Source organism: Equus caballus, chromosome 3, assembly GCF_041296265.1.
Source record: "Equus caballus isolate H_3958 breed thoroughbred chromosome 3, TB-T2T, whole genome shotgun sequence".
In the NCBI taxonomy this organism is placed as follows: Eukaryota; Metazoa; Chordata; class Mammalia; order Perissodactyla; family Equidae; genus Equus; species Equus caballus.
The window spans coordinates 10321657-10344688 of NC_091686.1; the positions used below are offsets into that span (position 1 = coordinate 10321657).

The 23032-nt window shown below is 43.8% G+C and overlaps 1 protein-coding gene across 8 annotated transcripts in view; it reads left to right on the forward strand.

Annotated features, from left to right (window-relative positions):
* The first annotated feature begins 1094 nt into the window (after positions 1-1094).
* The window catches only part of CFAP263 (cilia and flagella associated protein 263), a 37061-nt gene continuing 15123 nt past the window's right edge, over positions 1095-23032 (forward strand). For 2 of the 8 annotated variants that reach the window (XM_023637094.2, XM_014738470.3), the window contains exons 1-7: positions 1130-1352; positions 2969-3095; positions 4086-4247; positions 12805-12960; positions 13733-13813; positions 16170-16325; positions 21182-21289. In XM_023637094.2, the coding sequence (XP_023492862.1) occupies positions 1252-1352; positions 2969-3095; positions 4086-4247; positions 12805-12960; positions 13733-13813; positions 16170-16325; positions 21182-21289 (891 nt within the window). In that variant the 5' untranslated portion in view covers positions 1130-1251. Of the gene's footprint in view, positions 1693-2968; positions 3096-4085; positions 4248-12804; positions 12961-13732; positions 13814-16169; positions 16326-21181; positions 21290-23032 lie in introns of all 8 variants that reach the window. The other 6 variants (XM_023637096.2, XM_070262973.1, XM_023637098.2 and 3 more) reach the window with 4 other exon arrangements.

The following is a 23032-nucleotide window of genomic DNA, read 5'->3' on the forward strand; positions in this document are numbered from 1 at the left end:
CTCCAGTAATTCCTCTTTGGCCTCAAACTTGTGCACCCTCAGCAGTAAAACAAAAGTCCTTCTTTGGAGTTTAGTGACTATACATTGATACTAACGCACGTCCCTTGGGCACAGAGGCGGTGGCTGACCCTCACCCCAAGCAATTTATTATAGCTTGCTTTCTAACCACATCCAGCGGCCACTCTTCCTCAGAGAAGTTTCCCATCCTGCTCTTTGCCCTCCCCCATCCTGATGGGAACAGACAGACAGCTACCCTGCTGCCTCGAGGATCCCTGCCATGACACACATTAGTGTAGAAGTTAACAGCGTGGATTTGGGTTCCCCTAGAGCTTGACTCCATTCCTGTGTGGCCACAGGTGACTCACCCTAGCTACCCTATTCCTCAGCTTCCTGATCTGTAAGATGAAAACAATAATACTAATTTCATAAGACTGTTTGAGGATCAAATGAGATGATGACTATGAAACAGTGTGAGGCATGACGTGACTGTCATCACTCCAGGTTGCAACAGCTGGTTAGGGGTTATTTCCCTCATTTAACTGCAAGCTCCTTGAGGGCCAGAATGACCTGCTCCATACATCCCCCCAGGATACTCAGGACACAGTAGATGTTCAGCGTCTATTTAGGAATGCCTCCTGAATTTACACCCATTTAATAATCAGCCAGGTTTTTTTCTTCCAGGAAAGCAGGATATTGGTATCTGAGAGAAACTGCAGTTAGCGTGTATGAAGCACCAGGTGGTGCACAGAGTAGAGCCCTCACAGTGAGGTAGGGGAAGGAGGACAATCAGACAAATCGAATTAACTTTCCAGGCCTCAGTTTCCTCATTTGGAGAATAAAGAGAATAATCGATATTATTACAAGGTTATTGCAAGGATGTTCATAAACCATGCTTACCACGGTGCCAAGCAAGTGTAAGTGCTGAACAAACAACAGCCGCTATTACTATCATTTTAAGAACTATTGTTGAAAAAGTGAAAGTGAACGCGCTTCGGTTCTGGTCAAGGACAGCCACCTCGTTCCGGTCAGCCCGGAGGTGGCCGGGCAGAATGGGAGGGCGTGGGAGCGGTGGGCGGGGAGGAGGGGGGCGCGTGGGAGCGCTGGGCGGGGCCTCCCGAAGCCCCGCCCCCACGCACGCGTCGGGTCGCCCCAGCAACGCGCAGCTAGGTTGCTGCTCGAGTGACGCGGGGCCGCTGGTACCCGGCGCTCTTGGCCGCGCTCGGCGTTGGCAGGGGCCGCTTGGGCAGGGTGATGGCGGGGGAAGCCTGTGAGACCCCGGCGTCCGAGTTGCAGGTCGAGGACGAGAACGAGCTGCCTGTTATCCAGCTGTGCGGGCTGGTGGAAGAGCTCAGGTACCGGCCGGCCGGCTGCTGGGGGCGGCCCTCCGCCCGCTGTGCGCTCGGACCTTGCTTCCGCGTGGAGGCCGTCCAAGTCCGCGCTGAACGTTGAGGAAACTGAGACCCCCAAAGCGGGGACGGAACTTGCCTTTGCTCTACCCCACGTGTGTCCGCCGCCGCTGAGCTAAGAAGCCGTTAATGGAGTCGGAGTAGGGTGGAGGGGCGAGGGGGCGGGGCCGCTGGCGGGAAGCCCAGAGGCGAGCCGGTGAAGCCGGAGCTGGAGCCCAGTGGGCCCGTCTGGGGCCAGACTGTGTAGTTGGTCGCTCCTCTCCTGTGTGGCGGCAGGTTGGACCAGGTGACCTCCAAGCCCCTTTCCAATGCTAACATTCTATGATAAAATTAATGTGGCAGCCAGGGGCCACCCCGTGGCGTACTGATTAAGTGTGCGGGCTCTTCTTTGGCGGCCGGGTTTCTGGGCCCAGATCCCCGGCGCAGACCTACACACGGCTCATCACGCCATGCTGTGGCAGCGTCCCACATACAAAATAGAGGAAGACTGGCGCAGATGTTGGCTCAGGGCCAATCTTCCTCACCCCGCCCCGCCTCCCAAATTAATGTGGCAGCTGGATAGAAAGGAGGCAATTGAGATGCTTTTAGTATGAGGCAATCTATGCCTGAACCAGAGTATAAGCATGGAGGTGGACGGCAAAGAGTGACTGGCCCAATATTCTGCATCTACTATAGCAAATAAATTGGGTATCAAGAGTCCATGATGTACTTGAGGTTATTTGTACAATTTATTGGTCTCACACAGAACATTTGAATATGCTGAAAAAGAAAGACGCTGTAATTTATTGGGTTTTCCACTGAGCTTTTTCCACTAATCTTAAAATTCCACCAAACAAGAATTAGCTCAGTAATATATGAAAATATCAAAGCTGTTCTCTCTCTCATATATATATATATATATATATATATATACACGCAGACGTATATGTGTGTTATAGACACACGTATATAACATGTTTGTTATATATAGATGAAGTTAAAAAGGTCTTAATCTTGGCATATACAGGATAAACTAGGTTTTTCATTTCTAGTTGTTTAAAAGCCATCTGTTCAAAGGTTTTTCACCATTTATAATAAACTTATGGTGGATGCTTCATTTATTGGGTGCTGGAAATAAAAGAACTTGAGAAACATAACCCAGAGGAAAGAACTGAAGATTGTGGATGTGTGTGACTTCAAGAATGTAGTAATCCAGAAGGAATTTCACAAATGGGTTAGAAGATACTTGAAGATGAAATCGTAGCTTCAGCTCAGCAACAATTTTCAATATAATCCCAGTGTTCTGAATTTTGTGGTTGATTAGATGTATTAAAAAATATTAAATACTTAAGTAGCACTTACTGTGTGCCGGGCTAAATGCAAAGTCCTCAAGGCTTTGCATTCTTTATCGCAGTGCTAAAGGATAGGTGCTGTTATTCCGATTTTACAGATGAGGGAACTGAGGTACCAAAAGGTTAAGTGTCTTGCAGAAGGTCGTACATAGCTAGTAAGTGTTAAGTACTAGTTATTTGGGGTTTAAACTCCTGTTAGTAGAACTCACTCAGGTACCCTCTGTCTTGCAGCTATGGAAACTCTGCTCTCAAAACTGAGACAGAGATGTTTGAGAAATATTACAATAAACTGGAGCCCAGGGATCAGCGACTTCCACCATTATCAGAAATTAAAATATCAGGAGCAGAATTTGCACAGGTACACAATGGAGATGTAAGAATTCTTCTATTCTGTTTGTCCCTTTAGGTGGAAGTGGTCTTTATGTATCTGCCTGTGGCGTGCCCTCTTTGGCCAAGTAGCATATGACCTTCTTTCTATTTTGATTCTTTCTTCCCCTTCAAGGTTTCTCTTTCAAGTGAATATGAAGGGAATTAGGTTCAATTAATAATGGAGCGACTCTCCCAGAATATCTTTGTTTGTTTGAAATGAATTATTTCAATTCATAAATTCTTAAATTGGAGGACTCAGACGTTTACAAGGCCCAGCCAGCCACATAAAGGAGTGAAGTGGGCCTGTTGTGGGCACTGCAGAGTTCCTCCCTCGTCTAAAAGGGCCAGCCAGGCGGCCTGGTGTTGCCAGAGCAGCTGATTTTTCAAGAGAAGCTGGAAATCTGGATTATTTTGGTGGAATCTCCTGATTTCCAAATATGAGTAATTAAGTTTTTTAAATTTAGAACTGTGTATAGGTCTGTCTTTGAGGGCCAAACAATCCCATTTCAGGCCCACACATTCCCTAGGTCACCTGCTTGTGACATTTTGCTTAAATGCATGGGAAATAGAAAATTTTTGACTATTTGTTTGTTGCTGAACACTGTGCCCAAGATGCGATTTCTCTTCTGTGTTCAGCTCGGAAAGCACTGAGCCCCGGGCCTTCCCTGACACTGACTTGAATGCTAGTCTATAGCAGGGTCACTGTCTTTCCACCTTGAGACGCTTTCCCTTATATATTTTCAGTTTATTGTCAAGCCTAGCCCTCCCTTTGAAGTATTTAGCACAGGGCCTTAGGTTGATTTGTGAAATAAACATCACCTCAGGCCTGACATCCAGAATCCTTTCACTTTGAGTTTGTTCTCCTGCCCGTCATTCAGAGTAACTTCTAGCAGGTCTGAGTGGTCATTTTGATGCCCACGTTGGGCTGCTTTATTACCAATTCCTATGTGACAATGGCTTTGTTTTTCTTGCGTTACAGTTACGAGGCAGGCGTAGGTCCAAATCCCGCATAGGTATAGACCGTGCGCTAGGCCTCAGTGTCGACCAAAAATGTGAGCTTGTACAGAAGGAACTGGAAGACACAAAGGAAGAAATACGGCACATGAGAGCGAATGCTGAACGGGATATGCAGCATCATGAGGTATGCCTTTCTCTCTGCAGGCCATCCTACCTGGGTCCCCACTTCCGCCGTGTCAGGAAGTACCTATAGTATGTTCATATAATTGTTGGTACTTTGAAAGAAACACAAGTGGGACAAGACAAAGTGAGGGCCTGCCTTTAAGGAACTTACCACCTGCTTGAGGAGACAACAAATTTTAATCTTTTTTAAATGGAAAATTTCAAAAATATGCAAATGTAGAGAGGGTAGCACATTGAACACTTATGTACTTAACACCCGCATGCAACAATCATCAACATATGGCCACTCTTGTTTTCTCTATATCTCTACCAACTCTCTCCTCATAATAGGCCACTGGGCTGTTATGAGGTGAATCCTAGACATATTGTTCATCTGTAAATATTTCAGTATATGTCTCTAAGACATGGATTCTTCTAAAAAAAGGTATAACCATAATAACCATAAATGCCCTTAAAAATTCAGTAATTCCTTAATACCAGGGGTTTGAGGTTTAAGTCAGTGAGTGGGTGAAAAATCCCATTAGTCACCCTCCATACACAGCGTGCATGATCATGGTCCGTGTCTTGTTGGAAACCAACATGGTCAGTTTTCTTCCAGAGAAGGAAATCACTGTTAATTCGGTTGCCTGTGGGCTGAAGTTGTTGGCTTGCAGTTGAGAGCCATGTTGTATGAAAAATAGATATTTCTTGGGCTGGCCCTGTGGCCGAGTGGTTAAGTTCGCGCGCTCCACTGCTGGCGGCCCAGTGTTTCGTTGGTTCGAATCCTGGGCGCGGACATGGCACTGCTCATCGAGCCACGCTGAGGCAGCGTCCCATATGCCACAACTAGAAGGACTCACAACGAAGAATATACAACTATGTACCGGGGGGCTTTGGGGAGAAAAAGGAAAAAATAAAATAAAATCTTAAAAAAAAAAAAAGAAAAATAGATATTTCTGTTGCGTTTCTAAATTTTTCTATTTCCAAATGTGGGCACACACAGAATCACGCTCATTGCGTCGAGAGGGACAAATCAGTGGACTCATGTCTCCATTGATGGAACCATCTGTACTGCATAAACCTATCCTTCCTTCCATGTCTCTTTTCCCCTTGCCCTGCCCCTCCTTCCCTCTCTTTCCAGAAATGCATTGTTGAATTCTAACATGTTAAAGGAGCTCAGGATGTGGTAGCATTGTCCTGACATGCTAGACCGTGTGATGTGAAAATCACAGTGTAGGCGAGAGTGGTCAGAGAAGACTTTGTTGAGGAGGTGGGGCTGGATATAGGCCGTGGCATGGCCTTGAAGAATGGTGGCGTTTGTTTAAGGAACAGGGAAAAAAGGGCATCCTAGGTGAGGTGAATGACATGAGCAAGGAAGTGGAGGTGGGAATGAACATGGCAAGTTCACGACATTGAGGGGGCCAGTGAGATTAAAGAAGAGGGTGCTTTGGGGGCTTTGTTAGGAGATCAGGTTGCATAGGTCCATGAGACCTTGAAAGCCAGGCGGAGGAGTTTTTCTTTGATGTTTTGGAAAGCAGGACCCCAGTGAGGGTAACTGAGCAGGAGAGCGGCGTGTTGCCCGTGGCATTTCAGGCAGATTGATGTTCCAGCATGTGGATGTGATGGGGAAGGAAGAGGCCAGCCAGTGAAGGAGGACACTTTTGCTTCTTGGTGCCCAGTGAAAAAGCCTGAACAAGAGTGATTTGCTCTACAGCTACGGCTACCTTCTCATTTTATTCTTTAAAATAATGTGTGTGTGTGTTTTCTTATTGAAAGGCAATCTAAGTTTGTTCTAGCAAAATTTAAACATACAGGTAAGCTAAAAGAAGAACATTTGAAAACATCCACAATCTTGCCACCTAGAGGTAATTACTGTTGACTCTTGCATTTAGCTCCTTCTAGAGTTAAGATTATTTTCTAGGCATATATGAATTTCTTTATAAAAAGATATTATTTTGTAAATTATATATTTCACTTAATAGAATGTTTCTATGTCAATACATATATTCATTTATAACATCTTTTTTCAAATTAAAGAAGTGTATAGTAAGAGTGTCTCTTTGTCTCCTCACTAAGCCATCTCTCCAGATGTGACTGGTTGATGTTTTGGTGAAATATCCTTCCAGATATTTTTTATATTATATTATACTATATATGTTATAACATAATTTTAAGTAAACAGTGTTTCAGATATGGAAATACATATTTATAGAAATACCTGAGGCCCTGTTTTTGTTTATTTTCCCCCTTTTTATGGATACTATAACTTTTTTAAAAAATTTTTTTAATTTATTTATGTTTTTTTGAGGAAGATTAGCCCTGAGCTAACTACTGCCAGTCCTCCTCTTTTTGCTGAGGAAGCCTGGCCCTGAGCTAACATCCGTGCCCATCTTCCTCTACTTTATATGTGGGATGCCTACCACAGCATGACGTGCCAAGCAGTGCCATGTCCACACCTGGGATCTGAACCAGCAAACCCCGGGCCGCTGAGAAGCAGAGCGTGTGAACTTAACCACTGCGTCACTGGGCCGGCCCCGATACTATAACTTTTTTGAGGCATGCTTTTTTTTTAAGTATTTTATTGAGGTCGTATTGGTTTGTAACATTGTGTAATTTCAGGTGTCCATTATCATATATCAGTTTCTGTATAGGCTTTGTCGTGCTCACCACCAATAGTCTAGTTTTTATCCATCTCCATACATATGTGCCCCTTTACGCTTTTTGCCCATTCTTCTACCCCCGTCCTCTCTGTAGCCACTAATCTGTTCTCTTTGTCTATGTGTTTGTTTATCTTCCTTATATGAGTGAAATCATACGGTGTTTGTCTTTCTCTGTCTGGCTTATTTCACTTAAGATAATACCCTCAAGGTCCATCCATCTTGTTGCAAATGGGGATGATTTTGTCTTTTTTTTATGGTTGAGTAGTATTTCATTGTATATATATCACATCTTCTTTATCCATTCATCAGTTGATGGGCACTTGGGTTGCTTCCACATCTTGGCTATTGTGAATAATGCTGCAGTGAACATAGGGGTGCATAAATCTCTTTGTATTGTTGGTTTCATGTTCTTTGGATAAATATCCAGTAGTGGGATAGCTGGATTATGTGGTATTTCTATTTTTAGTTTTTTGAGAAATCTCCATACTATTTTCCATAGTGGCTGCGCCAGTTTGCCTTCTCACCGGCAGTATATGAGGGTTCCCTTTTCTCCACATCTTCTCCAACATTTGCTATTTTTTGTCTTGTTAATTATAGCCATTCTGATGCGTGTGAGGTGATATCACATTGTATTTTCAACTTGCGTTTCCCTAATAATTAGTGATGTTGAACATTTTTTCGTGTACCTGTTGGCCATCTTTATATCTCCTTTGGAAAAATGTCTGTTCATATCCTCTGCCTGTTTTTGATTGGGTTGTTTTTTTTGTTATTGAGTTGTATGAGTTCTTTCTATATTTTGGAGATTAATCCCTTGTCAGATATATGATTCACAAATATTTTCTCCCAGTTGGTGGATTGTCTTTTCATTTTATTCCTGGTTTCCTTTGCCTTGCAGAAGCTCTTTAGTCTGATGTAGTCTCATTTGTTTATTTTTTCTTTTGTTTCCCTTGCCTGAGTAGAGATCGTATTCAAAAAGATGCTGCTAAGACCGATGTCAAAGAGTGTACTGCCTATATTTTCCTGTATGAGTTTTATGATTTTGCATTCAAATCTTTAATCCACTTCGAGTGTATGGTATAAGATAATGGTCTACTTTCATTCTTTTGTGTGTGGCTGTCCAGTTTTCCCAACACATTTATTGGAGAGACTTTCCTTTCTCTATTGTTTGTTCTTGGCTCCTTTGTCGAAGATTAGTTGTCCATAGATGTGTGGTTTTATTTCTGGGCTTTCAGTTTTATTCTATTAATCTGTGTGTCCCTTTTTATACCAGTACCATGCTGTTTTGATTATTGTAGCTTTGTAGTATATTTTGAAGTCAGGGATTGTGATGCCTCCAGCTTTGTTCTTTTTTTCTCAGGATTGCTTTGGCTATTTGGGGTCTTTTCTTGTTCCATATAAATTTTAGGATTCTTTGTTCTGTTTCTGTGAAGAATGTCATTGGGATTCTGATTGGGATTGCATTGAATCTGTAGATTGCTTGAGGTAATATGGACATTTTAACTATGTTATTCTTCCAATCCATGAACATGGAATGTCTTTCCATTTCTTTCTGTCTTCTTTGATTTCTTTCAATAATGTCTTATACTTTTCAGTGTATAGGTCTTTTTCCCTCCTTGGTTAAACTTATTCGTACATATTTTATTCTTTTTGTTATGATTGTAAATGGGATTGTATTATTGAGTTCTCTTTCTGTTAGTTTGTTATTAGAGTATAGAAATGCAACTGATTTTCATAAGTTATTTTGTACCCTGCATCTTTGCTGTAGTTGTTGATTATTTCTAATTGTTTTCTGATGGATTCTTCAGGGTTTTCTACATATAGAATCATGTCGTCTGCAAATAGCGAGAGTTTTACTTCTTCTTTTCCAATTTGGATACCTTTTATTTCTTTTTCTTGCCCAATTACTCTGGCCAAAACCTCCAGTACTATATTGAATAGGAGTGGTGAAAGTGGGCACCCTTGTCTGTTCTTGTTCTCATTTTCTACCATTGAGTATGATGTTGGCTGTGGGTTTGTCATATATGGCCTTTATTATGTTGAGGTACTTTCCTTCTGTATCCATTTTATTGAGAGTTTTTATTATAAATGGATGTTGGATCTTGTCAAGTGCTTTCTCTCTGTTTGTTGATGATCATGTCATTTTTATTCCTTATTTTGTTAATGTGGTGTATCACCTTGATTGATTTGCAGATGTTGAACCATCCCTGCATCCCTGATATAAATCTCACTTGATTACGGTGTACAATTCTTTTAATGTATTGCTGAATTTGGTTTGCCAATATTTTGTTGAGGATTTTTGCATCTATATTCATCAGGTATATTGGCCTGTAGTTTTCCTTCTTTGTGTTGTCCTTGTCTGGCTTTGGGATCAGGGTAATATTGTCTTTGTAGAATGTGGTAGGAAGTATTCCATCTTCTTCAGTTTTTTGGAACAGTTTGAGAAGGATAGATATTAACTCTTCTTTTAATGATTAGTAGAATTCTCCAGAGAAGCCATCTGACCCTGGGCTTTGATTTTTGGGAGGTTTTTGATTATTGTTTCAATCTCTGTACTATGATTGGTCTATTCCAGATTCTTTATTTCTTCTTGATTCAGTTTTGGGAGATTGTGTCAATCTAAGAATTTATCCATTTCTTCTAGATTGTCCAATTTGTTGGCATATAGTTTTTAATAGTCTTCTCCTATAATCCTTTGTATTTCTGTGGTATCCATTGTAATTTTCCTCTCTCAATTCTAATTTTGTTTATTTGAGCCTTCTCTATTTTTTCCCTATTGAGTCTGGCTGAGGGTTTGTCAGTTTTGTTTATCTTCTCAAAAAACCAGCTCTTTGTTTCATTGATCGTTTCTATTTTTTTTTCAGTCTCTGTTTCATTTATTCTGCTCTAATTTTTATTTTTTCCCTCCTTCTGCTGGCTTTGGGCTTTGTTTGTTCTTCTTTTTCTAATTCTGTTGGGTGTAGTTAAAGATTACTTATTTGAAATTTTTCTTGTTTGTTAAGGTGGGCCTGTATTGCTATGAGTTTCCCTCTAGAGACCACTTTTGGTGCATCTCATGAGTTTGTATGATGTACTTTCATTTTCCTTTGTCTACAGATATTTTTTAATTTCTCCTTTGATTTCTTCATTGATCCATTGGTTGTTCAGTAGCATGTTATTTAGTTTCACATATTTGTGGCTTTCCCAGCTTTTTTCTTGTAGTTGATTTCTAGTTTCATAGTATTATGGTTGGAAAAGATGCTTGATATGATTTCAGTCTTATTAAATTTATTGAGCCTTGCCTTGTTTCCCAACATATGATCTGTCTTTGAGAATGTTCCATGTGAACTTGAGAAGAATGTGTGTTCTTCTGTTTTTGGATGGAGTATTCTCTATGTATCTATTCAGTCTGTGTGGCCTAGTGTTTCATTTAAGGCCACTCTTTCCTTGTTGACTTTCTGTCTGGATGATGTAACAATTGATGTAGTGGGGTGTTGAGGTCCCCTACTATTATTGTGTTTCTATCAATTTCTACCTTTACGTCTATTAATAATTGCTTTATATACTTTGGTGCTCCTGTGTTAGATGCATATATATTCAAAAGTGTTATGTTCTCTTGGTGGAATGTCCCTTTTATCACTACATATTACCCTTCTTTGTCTCTCATTGTGCTTTTTATCTTGAAGTCTGCTTTGTCTATGGGCAACACCTGATTTCTTCTGTTTGCCATTTGCTTGGAGTATTGTCTTCTATCCCTTCACTCTGAGCCTGTATTTGTCTTTACAGCTGAGATGTATTTCCTGGAGGCAGCGTATTGTTGGGTCATGTTTTTTAATCCATCCAGCCACTCTGTGTCTTTTGATTGGAGAATTCAATCTATTTATATTTAGAGTGATTATTGATATATGAGGGCTTAATACTGCCATTTTATCACTTGTTTTCCAGTTATTCTCTATTTCCACAGTTTTTTCCTTGTATTTCTGACTGCCATTTCAGTTTGACGGTTTTCTGTGATGGTTTTCTTAGTTGTCTCCTTATTTATGATTTGTGGCTCTGCTCCGATTTTTTTTAGTGGTTATCATGAGGTTTGTATGAAAGATTTCATAGATGAGATAGTCCGTTTTTTGGTAGCCTCTTTTCTCCGTTAGCCTAAGCAGATTCCATCTCTTCCATCTTCCTCTTCTGAGTTATTGTTGTCACAAACTATTCTTTTTTGTGTTGTGAGTTCGTGACTAAATTGAAGTGTTTTAAGTTATTTTTGATGCTTTCCTTTCCTTTATCTTTTATGTTATAATTAAGTGTTTACTAACCTTTTCTGATATAGAGCTGCAATTTTCTGATTCTCTTTATCTCCTTGCTTGAAGTTTTGTAAAAATTTGCTTTTTAGTTTCAGATGGGAGGGCTCCTTTCAACTTTTCTTGTAAGGCAGGCCTAATGGTGATGAACTCCCTCAGCTTTTGTTTATCTGTGAAAGCTTTTATTTTTCCATTGTATCTGACGGATAGTTTCACTGGATAGAGTGTTCTTGGCTGAAAGTGCTTGTCTTTCAGTATTTTGAATATATCATTCCATATTCTCATAGCCTGTAAGGGTTCTGCTGTGAAATCCGCTGAAAGCCTGATAGGGGTCCCTTTGTAGATTATTCTCTTCTGCCTTACTGCCGTTAATATTTTTTCTTTGTCATTGACTTTTGCTAGTTTTAATATTATATGCCTTGGAGAAGGTCTTTCTGTATTGATATAATTAGGAGTTCTGTTCACTTCATGTACTTGTAAGTCCACTGCTTTCCCCAGGTTTGGGAAGTTCTCAGCTATTATTTCTTTGGATAAGCTCTCTGCTCCTTTCTCCCTCTTGAATACCTGTAATCCTTATGTTGCCTTTCCTAATTGAGCCAGATATTTCTCAAAGAATTTCTTCATTTTTTAAAAATTTTAATTCTCTTTCCTTCTCTACCTGGAGCATTTCTATATTTTTATTCTGATTCACTAATTCTGTCCTCCATAACATCAGCTCTATTTTTTATGGTTTCTAGATTATTTGTTATCTCAATAATTGTGTTCTTTATCTCCAACGTTTGTTTGGGGTTTTTTTTTAGAGTTTCAGTCTCTTTGGCAAAGTATTCCTTCTGCTCATTAATTTTATTCCTGAGCTTACTGAACTGTCTTTCTGAATTTTCTTGTAACTTGTTGAATTTCTTTATGACAACTGTTTTAAATTCTCTACTATATAGATTGTAAATTTCTGTGACTTCAGGATTGGTTTCTGGCAACTTTTCATTTTCCTTCTGCTCTGAGCTGTTACTGTAGTTCTTCATGGTGTCTGATGAATGATCCTTTGTTGGTGCCTTTGTGGTAGTATCAGGTTGCAGATTCTACCTGCTGCCACTGGGAGAGAGCAGGAGCTGTGTTTTGTGATCCCACCCTGTCTGCTGGAAGTTTTGTGGGTAGGGCTGCTCCACGTTCATGAGGGCTGTCTGCAGCTGCTTGGTGGGTCACACATGCGCATTCAGGTGGGGCCTCTGTGCTCTGATGGCATGTTGCTCTCATGCAGGTGGGGCCACTGCACTCAGTGGGGGACCAGCTGAGCTGCTGCATTAGATGGCAGGGCTGCTTTCTTTCATGAGCTGGCTGGCTGTGTGCTCACGGGCAGATGGGCCAAGCTGCTGTGCTTGGTGGGTGGGGCTCCTTTGTGAGTGTTCAGCTGCCACCAGTGTGGATAATTCCCACGGACAGGGCTCACATGGCACAGTGGGCCCTGGGAGGCATGCTTCTTAAAAATAACGTTCATATAGTCAAGTTTGTATCTTAAGGATGTCTTTCAAAGACTAAGAACAACCATTATGCATTGGGACACAAAGAGGCCTGAGAACTTAGATTTCCTTAGAGGGATATATCCTTGAGAATTTTTGGAAACTCTGTTCTCTCTTTGTGCTGACTCCCCCAGGCTATCATTGAGGAAGCAGAAATTCGATGGGCTGAAGTTCAGCGAGAGGTGCATGAGTTTGAAAAAGATGTTGTAAAAACCATATCCAAGAAGAAAGGGAGTATTTTGGCCACTCAGAAGGTGATGAAGTACATTGAGGATATGAACCGCCGGAGGGTGAGTTGGCAGGAGCTTAGAACTTAGGAAGGGAGAATAGATTCATAGAATGATGACATGAAGATGATCCAGGTGAGTCAGCCTAACTCCGTTTGGTCCACCATAAATGTTGCCTAGATATACAGATCTTTTGCACCCCCCATAATGTGTGTCTTAAAATTCAGGTTTATCAAGGCTAAAATCAATCAGGCAGAGTGAATATTAATAGTATCTCAGATCGACTTATTTCTTATTGTTATTTGTTTCAAGATCTGATGCATTTTCTTGAGAGAGATGTGAGTCTGTCTAGTCAAAGACTTCATGGAGTGGGACAGGTAAATCTCAGGCTCTTTGAGTGCCATTATTATAAGAGGGAGACATAAAATGGTCCTTCACTTTTAAAGATTTTATAGCATGTCAAGCTTTGGATCTTGGAGATAGGTAGGGTTACTGATCCTAATGTGTTATAAGTAATAAAAATTATGTAAACTACCAAGAGAATAAAATACCAAGGAATCCTAAGATCATTTTGTCAGGAAAGGCCCCGTTACTGAAATTATTTTGAACTTAAAAGCAATAGAAAATTTACATGGAGCAGACCCAATTTTCTCTGCTTCTTGGTCATGAGTGAGGTGCTATAGCAACACTAGCTTGGCTAGATGTAAAATGAACTAAAAATAAACGACTGAATCTTAAGGCTCAAGGTTTGGTTTGCAGCCCCAGATCTACCAAGTTTTCAAACCAACAAGCAAGATGAAGAGAAATGTATTAAAATTTGCTTTTATTTTTTTAGGATAGTATAAAGGATAAATTACGTTTAAAAAACGTTTCCCTCAAAGTCCAGAGGAAAAAGGTGCTTTCACAATTGAGGCAGGTATGTGGCTTTTTTTTTTTTTTTTAAGGTTACTGGGGTAGGTGGAACAATGTCCTCCCAGAGACATCCTCATCCTAATTTCTGAATCTGTGACTATGTTACTTCACATGGCAAAAGAATTTTGCAGGTGTGATTAAGTCAGGATCTTGAGATGGGGAGATTATCTTGGATTATCTGAGTAGGTCCAGTGTAATCACAGGGGTCCTTATAAGAGGGAAGCAGGAGAGTGAGAGTCAGAGAAGACGTGATAAAAGAAGCAGAGATCAGATCTGATGGATGTGCTTTTAAGACAGAAGAAGAGGTCATGAACCAAGGAATGCAGGCCACCTGTAGAAGCTGGAAATGGCAAGGAAACAGATTCTCCTCTAGCACCTCCAGAAGGAATGCAGCCCTGCCAACGCCTTGATTTTAGCCTAAAGAACCATTTCAGATTTCTGATCTCATGAGCTGTAAGATAATAGATTTGTGGTGTTTTAAGCCACTGAGTTTGTGGTGATTTGTTACAACAGTAGGAAACTCATATAGTTACTGTGCTGGCAAATCTGTAGATGGAGTTGGCTTGAATTTAAAAGATCCTCATGACATCCTTGTTGACCCTCTTGGGGAATGTGACCTGCGTGGCACAGTTATAGTATGCTTTGGTGACTCTTTGAACAGCTGACCCTAAAGTCTCTTGATTAAAGGCAGTCAGGCAGACATGGCACAGGTCCTCTAGAATTGGTTACATGGCGCCATCCTTTCCTAACTCAATATTTTTATTATTAACTTGAGTATGCGCAGTGATGCCATGTGCATCAGAGGTGGCCACTGACAATGACACAAAGTTGGGCAGGAGCAGTAACATGTCTGGCGACTATTGCTCAATTGACCTGGGATCCTGAAAGACTCAACAAGCTGGGATAGCTCTAACATGAAGTGACTAAGGACAAATGTAAGATCGTCCACTTGGATCTCCCAAAATATCTGCACAGGTACCACATGGCTTAGCTGTAGACTACCTGATAAAGTCAGCTCAGCTGGAGGTGATGCTGTGGCCTAGGCTGTACTCGGAGAACCACAGTGCACCACCAAGAAGGGGATAGTCCTGCTCTGCTCTGTTCTGAGTAGGTCGACCTGGAGCACTGTGTCTGAGTGAGAGCTCCACACTTGAAAGAATTGGTAAACCAGAAGCCAGATAGGAGAGGGAGCCAAGAGCAAGGGGAGCAGAAAGTACATCAGAGGACCTGGAACCGATGGGCCCAGGAGGGCCATGGCTGCTGTCTCTGAGAGAGAACCCCAAGGGTGGAGCTAGGGCCAAATGTGGACGTGTCAGTGAAGGAGATTTGAGTTCAGTGTAAGAAAGAACATGGCCCCAGTGGAGCTGCCGGAGATAGGGATGAGCTGCCTCCAGATAGTGAATTCCGGGTCTTCCGGGCATCACATAAGCTGAGGCATCCCAAAGAGGAGGTTTAAGCGTGAGATGTGGGGTAGATGGATGACTTTTAACCTAAAAGCCCTTGCTGCATCAAGATGACACTGACACTGTCCCGCCCTCACGAGCTCTAGACTAGCGGGGAGTGGTGATGGTGAGAAAAGGCATGGATGTGTAACTGCTCTGCAAAGGTGACAGCAACAAGGACCACGGAGCTACAGCCAGCAGAGGCTCAGTGGAGGGAGGGAGTACCCCCCCGAGTGGGAGACGGGTTGGGAGCATTTGAGCTGGAGAATGGGTCATATTGGGCTTAAGGAAATTGTGGGAAGAAGAGGGCTCCCAGGAGGTAGTACAGCGTGAGCAGAGTGGGGCTGGGGAACAGTCCCCAAGTTTGGCTGTTGCCTACTACGAATGTAAGTTGGCACAGAACTGGTGGTGCAGGTAACGTGGGGCCGGGTCAGGGAGAGCACCTTCCATACTAACACGTACACCTGCAGTGCAGAAGTGGCATGTGATCAAAGGAGGGGAATTTATGGGCTTCTTGTCCTGGGCTTTCCAGGTTAAAACCACTTTTAAAAGGCCTTCTTCCTACTCTTTTTTCACAGCCTTGTTCAGGCACGCCCTCCTGTGGGAAGCCTCCCTTGGCCCAACCTTCCATTCTCCCCTGGCCTAGCTGAGGGGCTTCCTTGTGCCCCCAGCCCCTGCACGTCCCGCTACGTCACACTGTTGAGTAAATACCTGTGACCTGTCTGTGGACACTCATTGAGTGTGTGCTCCCTGAGGCCAAGGAGTATTGCTTTTATACAAATCTCTATCCCTAGTGCCTAGCACCATGCCTGGCACCAGTCATGTTCATTGAATGACTGAATGATGAGTTGCAAGGTGTGAGCCATACGTTCCAAAGTCACAACCTCACATCCTTTCTGTCTTCTTTCTGAGCTGTAGAAGGAAGAGGTGGGTGAGGCCCTACACGATGTTGATTTTCAGCAGCTGAAGATCGAGAATGCTCAGTTTTTAGAGGCGATTGAAACAAGGAATCAAGAACTGATCCAGCTAAAGTTGGCATCTGGAAATACCCTGCAAGTCCTCAACACATACAAAGTAAGGTCCACCCCAATGTCCAAGTCCCTGAGGCTTCCTGCACCCACCCTCCTGGCCACAGGGAGGTTCCCGTGCACCACTGCAGTTTCACAGAGAGCTTAGTTGTCCTTCACTCTTCCACTGCCCCCCGATTTCTCTTGACAAAGCCATGTCTCCTAAAATTCCCTGAATGTTCCCACAACCCTGGCTGTGCATCAAAAGCAGGAGCTTTTTGTTCTTTCATAGATATACAGACACCCTAGTCCCATCCTGAGCAATTGAATTAGGGGGTGATGGTTATGCATAGGGTTTTTTTTAACTCCCCAGATGATTTTTATGCACAATGAGCTTGAGAACTAATGACACTTAGGGCCCTGTTTAATTCAGGCATATAATAAGCACTTCCCTGCTTAGAACCCTGCAAGGGAAAACCGTCTCAGCTGTAAGTGAGAAAACTACTGCCAATGCCTCATCTACACAGAACCCTTTCGGGAGAGAAAGAGACACTATTAGCAATTAAGCAGGACTGTAGGCATGAGCAGGACCTGTCCCCAGCAGACCAGGCTGTCCGGTCCCCCTGCTAGCAACCATCTAATGCGATAGTCAGCAAACTGGGCCAGTGTAGCTGCCCACTAGCCGATGCGCTAAGAATGGCTTTTACAGAAGAACATTTGCAACCGATTTGATAAGACTACATTACCTTTGAAACCAAATTAAGCAAAATTGGTTTTCCCCCCAGAAATTTCATTCTTCTCATTAGTAGACCTGTATTCCAAAATATTGTGCTTAATTATCATATTTTGAATTTCATCAATAAAACATTTGCAGAAATTTGTTTTTTTCTTGTTAATATAAGTAACTACATAATATTCTCAATTTTGCCTCTTGGTCTGCAAAGCCTAAAATATTTGCCATCTGGCCTTTTACAGAGCAAGGTCCCTGACCTGTGGCCTAGTGCCCAGGGGGCAGTGGGCTGAGGTAGGTCACAGGTGGCTTCTTTTGGCCCGCACAGTGTCATTTAGAAATGTGAATGTGTTTAGACTAGGCTCATGTTTGTCTAACATTTTCCTCTTACAAATGAAAAACCTGAGGCCCAAGGAGGCAGAGTAATTGCCAGATTCAAAGCAACAAGTTTGTGACTGAGCTGGGACTCCTAGTCCAGTATGTGTCCCCCTAACCCAATGGCCTTCCCCACAGTGAAGCATGTAGACAATATTGTGTTGGCAGTCTGAAATTCATGAGTCGTGAACGTCCAACAGATCATCCACTTTGATCTTACGTCATCAGTAGTTAGCCTATCTGATCACTGTTATTTCAAGATGAAGCCAAGGCCCCTGACTCCCAGGCCCTTGCTGCCCGGAGAGCTGGGCACCGCATGGTTACATCACATTGGACCTTAATCTTACCCTGAGGAATCAACTAAGTAGCACGGGGCCTGTCTGGTCTTCTGGGGGAAAAGCCAGGGGTTTGGAGTGGAGCTAGTGGTTTATAAAATGAAACTGCCAGGTTCACGGCTTGAGCTCCTTAGGACAGGTCTGAATGCATAGTGCAGATTATTTGCGATACCCGAGCAGCAGTGACACACGCCACAGCAGGCAGAACAGGAGCCATTCCAGTCGGAGTCTTGGGGACCCTCATGCCTGTAGGCCTGTTTCGAATAGTAGTAAGCAGATGGGGAGGAGATGCCCGCAGAGTTTCAGGGTGGACGCGGTGAGGGCTTGAGGGAGAAGCAGACTCGCTTCTTGTATGTCTCAGTTCTCAGGTCTCCTGGGGGAAACGGAGGCAGAACAACTGTGAGCTGTGGAGTCAGGCCTCACTTGGGTTTGAATGGGGGCTGCACTGGGGCCCCTGGGCATGATGCTTCACCCCTCGGAGGCAGGTTTTTGTGACTCGCCACCAGGATGGAGATCTGGCTGGTGTGTGCTGTGTCCCCAGCACTGAGGACGGTGCCTGGCTAAAGCAGGTGCTCAGCCACTATTGTTGACTGAACTGCTAGCGATTCAGGTGTGTGCTTAGGGGATGAGGGCGGCAGGAGGGGCCGCTTTCATATAACCATCAAACACCCAAGTGTGAGACCTTGTGAAAAGCATGCAGCATAACTTCCTCCACTACCAAACATACCAAGTAGCTACCGCGTGCCAGGCACACGGCTGAGTGCTGAGGGTACAGCCGTGAAGGAGACAGACCGGCCTCTTTTCTGTGAGTTTTGTGAGTAAGCCTCAGTCCAGGGGGCACCTTTTTCTCTGACCTTTTTCCCCCAAGCCCTGCCTGGTGGAGTCTGGTAGAATACAAGCATGTGACCGCAGCTGTGATGTGTCACTCTTAGCTGACTTTAGACTGGTGATCTTGTGCCTTGTGGTTGGCAGAATTCTAAGATGTCCCCAAAGTCTCTCTGCCCCTGGTGAGTACACCGTGTACAATCCCCAGGACTGTGGATAGGACAGGTTCTGTTACTGGGTTGTGTTCCATTAAATGGCACAGTTGACCTTAAGAGAGGGAGATTATCTGGGTGGGCCTGACCTAATCACATGAGCCCTTCAGTGAGATCGGGCACATTCAGGGTGGTATAGCTGTACACCACACGAGCCCTTTGAAAGCAGAGAGTTTTCGCTGGAAGAAGTCAGGGATCTGAAGCATGAAGGGAATTCTCTGGGCTAGTTCTCCATTGCTGGCTTTAAGATAGAGGGACCAGGGGCTGGCTCCATGGCCAGGTGGTTAAGTTCGGCATTCTGCTTCAGTGGCCCAGCATTTGCCAGTTTGGATCCTGGGTGTGGACCTACACGCCACTCATCAAGCCATGCTGTGGCAGCATCCCACATGGAAGAACTAGAATGATGTACAACTGGGATATACAACTACAAACTGGGGCTTTGAGGAGAAAAAATAGAAAGAGGAAGATTGGCAACAGATATTAGCTCAGGGCCAATCTTCCTCACCAAAAGCATACTAAAAAAGTATATAGAGAGAGAGAGAAAGAGAGAGGGACCACATGAGAGGGGTCTGAGGGTGGCCTTGAAGAGCTGAGGGCCAACTTCTGCTGACAGCCAGAAAGAAAACGGGGACCTCAGTCTTACAGCTTCAAGGAAACGCATTCTGCTAACAACTCGTGAGCTTGGAAGAGGACTCCAGATGAGACCAACCATCCTGGCCAACACCTTGATTCCAGCCCTGTGGGACCCTGGGCAGAGAATCCAGCCACATTGTGCCTGGACTTCTGGCCTATAGAAACTGTGAGAGAATAAATGTGTGTGCTTTAAGCTACAAAATCTGTGGTAATTTATTATGCAAGAGAAAGCTAATACTTCCCTTTTCAGAAGTAGCCGCCTCAAGTGACCGATGTCCTGTTCAGAATCACAGATAGTGCCCCTCACACCTTCGCGAAGGCCCAGCCCCCGCAAAGCCAGTGACATCTCGAGGTTGCCCTAGCAGTTCCCGTCTTTCCTGCCCCGACTCTCTGAAGTTGTGGGTGAATGTCTTCTCTCCGTCCTCCTTTGCTCCCACCTGAGCTGCTGGTTTGCAGTGAAGTCCTGCCCGCCTCCCTTCCCCGCAGCCAACGTCTCAGTCTGGTCTCTTATCTGCTTTTGCTTTCCTAAGCAGAGCAGTTTCACACAGGACGTGGAGCAGGACATGAGCCTTAAAACAGGGAGGATTGGAGAGAAGGGGGTTGGGGAGGGGATGACCCCCAGGTACCCTAAGATCCCCCAGGCAGGTGCCTCCAGGCTTTTCTGCTGGTCTAAGATTTAATACCCTGGGGCATTGCCAGCACCCTCCTCCCCCAACTCCTTTTGGACCCTGCTCTCCTAGGCCTTTCGTTAGCTTGGAATGTTCTTCCCTTCCCTCTCACCTAGACATACTTGACTTAACCTTTCAGCTCTTTCCTGCTTCCCTTCCCCCAAGGAAACCCTCTCGACGACGTCCTTGCATTCTTAGTGCGTGGCACAAAGGCAGTTTTACATTTCTTCTTGCACCTCCATCCTGGCTGTGAGCCAGCCTCTTGGTGACAGGACCTGCATTGTTTCACTGACCGGTGCCTGGTTTAGGGTGGTTGGGTTGTCAGGGTTTGTTGAACAAGCTCCCTGAAGTCAGACTCCTGTGCCTTGGCCCACTCCTCAGCCAAGCAGAGCATATCCCAGCTCCTCTAGGCTGACTCTTCCCCACTGGGAGACAGATGTCCAAAGGGGGCAAGTCTAAGAAGCAGGGATCCGGGGAGAGCTGGTGAAGGGCAGCAGCAAATGATGCAACAGGAAACGGCAGGGCACCTCCTGGAGGATTCCTCCCACACCAATGGGCCCAGCCCTGATGGGCACTGCAGACAGTGGTGGAGCCTGTGGGCGATGAAATCACACTGCCTGGATTCAAATCCTGGCTCCCCCTTGTCTCTATGACCTTGGGCAAATTGCTTCATCTCTGTGAGAGTCAGTTCCCTTCCCTGTAAAGTGGGGATGGCAGTAGCACCTGCCTCCTGGGGGCTGTTCCTCCCTCGTCATCTGAGGGAGGTAGTAATGGCAGCTGTTTGCACTTTTTCCATGTGTCAGGCACTGTGCTATGCGCCTTACCAGGATTATCTCCTTTAAGCCTCTCCACCACCCTCTGAGGTGACCCTGGGACTTGTCCAGAGTTTCTCCCAGTAAGTGGCGGGGCAGGATTTGGGTCCTGGTGTGTCTGGCCACTCCGCAGGTGAGGACAAGACTCCTGAGGTCCTCTCCCCCCGGGCAAGTTAGGCACCAGAATTCTGAAAATCTGGGCAGCTGTGAGAAGGGCAGGCCCAAGTTCCTGGACGGTCCCACGTTTCTCCTGCTTGATAAAGAACTATCTATCCTCCTTGTAGTCCTGAGCAATCATCTTTGCTTAAGACTTGCCGTGTTGTTCTATTTCAGAGCAAGCTACAACGAGCAATGGAAATGTCCAGCAGTCTGAACAAAGAGATCTTGCTGAGAAATGAGTTACTTGAAAAAATTGAGAGAGAAACCATACAAGTGGAGGAGGTAGGAGAGGGTAAAACATGGTGTTTCTGGTGTCTCTTTCTGTCTGCAAGGGCTTGAGTGAATGTTCACCAAGATCTAAGCCACCTTAGTTTTTATCTAGAAAAGCTTAGACCATAAAAACCAAAAATAGCTCTGGGCCACCAAAGGAGGAAGTGGCGCCTGGAGACTCACATCCAGCGGTGCTGCCTTTCACTGCTGGGTTAGCTTCTAGAGTCAGCTCATAAGAGAAGGCATGCAAAGTCCAAATCACCCTCAGTAATTCCTTAAGTGACCCATAAAGTACAATATTTAAAGTGTTGGTTGCATAACCTCACAAAAAATGCGTAATGAATGTAGTAACTTAACTGATATGAGAAAAAGTACGCACGCCAAAATATAATCTTCTCTGTAAAGGAGAGAGAGCTCTTTACACGGGTAACTCTAACTTGGTACCCTGATGCTGGCATGGCAGACCTGTGACCTGTGACCTCTGTCCTGGGCCCACTCCAGGGCCTGTGGTCACTGTGTGAAAAGATGTATGGCGTCATCTGAGTTCCTTACATCTACGTTGCGATTTAACATTCTCATCCTTTGGGAGAATTTTGTTGAATTTCCGCAAGTTAAATGCACCTAGGATGTGACTCAAAGGGAACGTTTTTTGGAAGGTAGGGGAAGAAGAGCACTGGACTTGTAGTCGGAAGCCCTGGCATCAGGTTTGGTGTTTCCAGTTTCTAGCCTTGAACAAGCCTTTTAATTACACAGGACTCAGTTTCTACATCTGTGAACCAGACGTCACAGCCCTTGTTGTGGTGATCAGATAGGACCGCGTAGAGCAATACTTTGTCAACCTCTAAAGCCACTAGCACAGTTATTAGTGTCATTGTGTTGAATGGGCCTGAAATGTGCCTGGCAGTGTGTGTGGCCCCAGACCTACCTACAATGGCCCAAAAGCCAGAGGATTGTTACATTCAACTCAGTTTTGTTCTGGCTTCTGCATCGTATCCTTGATGGAGAGCCAACGGGCTCTGCAAAACAGCCTGTCTCAGTACAGGGTGGCCAGGAAGAAAGTTACAGCAAAAAGTCCATGTTCTCTCTCCCTGCTGAATTTCTGTGGCTCTTATTTGTTTGTGTTGATATTCATTAGATTAAAAGTAAAACATGAAATCAATTTTTAAAAGTCCAGCATTCACTACTTAGTATATTTTAGTTTTCTTGTTAATTTTTTTAACAGCTCTATTGGGATATAATTCACACACTATATAATTCACCCATTTGAAGTGTAATGGTTTATAGTATATTCACGGAGTTGTTTAACCGTCGGCACAATAATTTGAGAAAATTCTCGTCAACCCAGAAGGAAACCCTGTACCCGTTAGGAATCCTTCTCCATTCCCCACCTCACCCCACTCCCACCCTCCAGCCCTAGGCAACCACTGTTCTACCGTCTTCTGTGAATTTGCCTGTTCTGGACATTTCATACAAAAGAGATCACATAATATCTGGTCTTTTGTGACTGGCTTCTTTAATTTTAGTAATATTTTCAAGATTCATGTAGCATGTATCAGTCCTTTGTTTCTTTTTATAGCTGAATAATGTTTCCTTGTATGGATGTACTTCATTTTATTTATCCATCCATCAGTTGATGGATATTTGGGTTGTTTCTACTTTTTGGCTATTACGAATAATGTTGCTATGAACATTCATATACAAGTTTTTGTGTGAATGTATGTTTTCTTTTCTTTTGGACATATAGCTAAAAGTGGA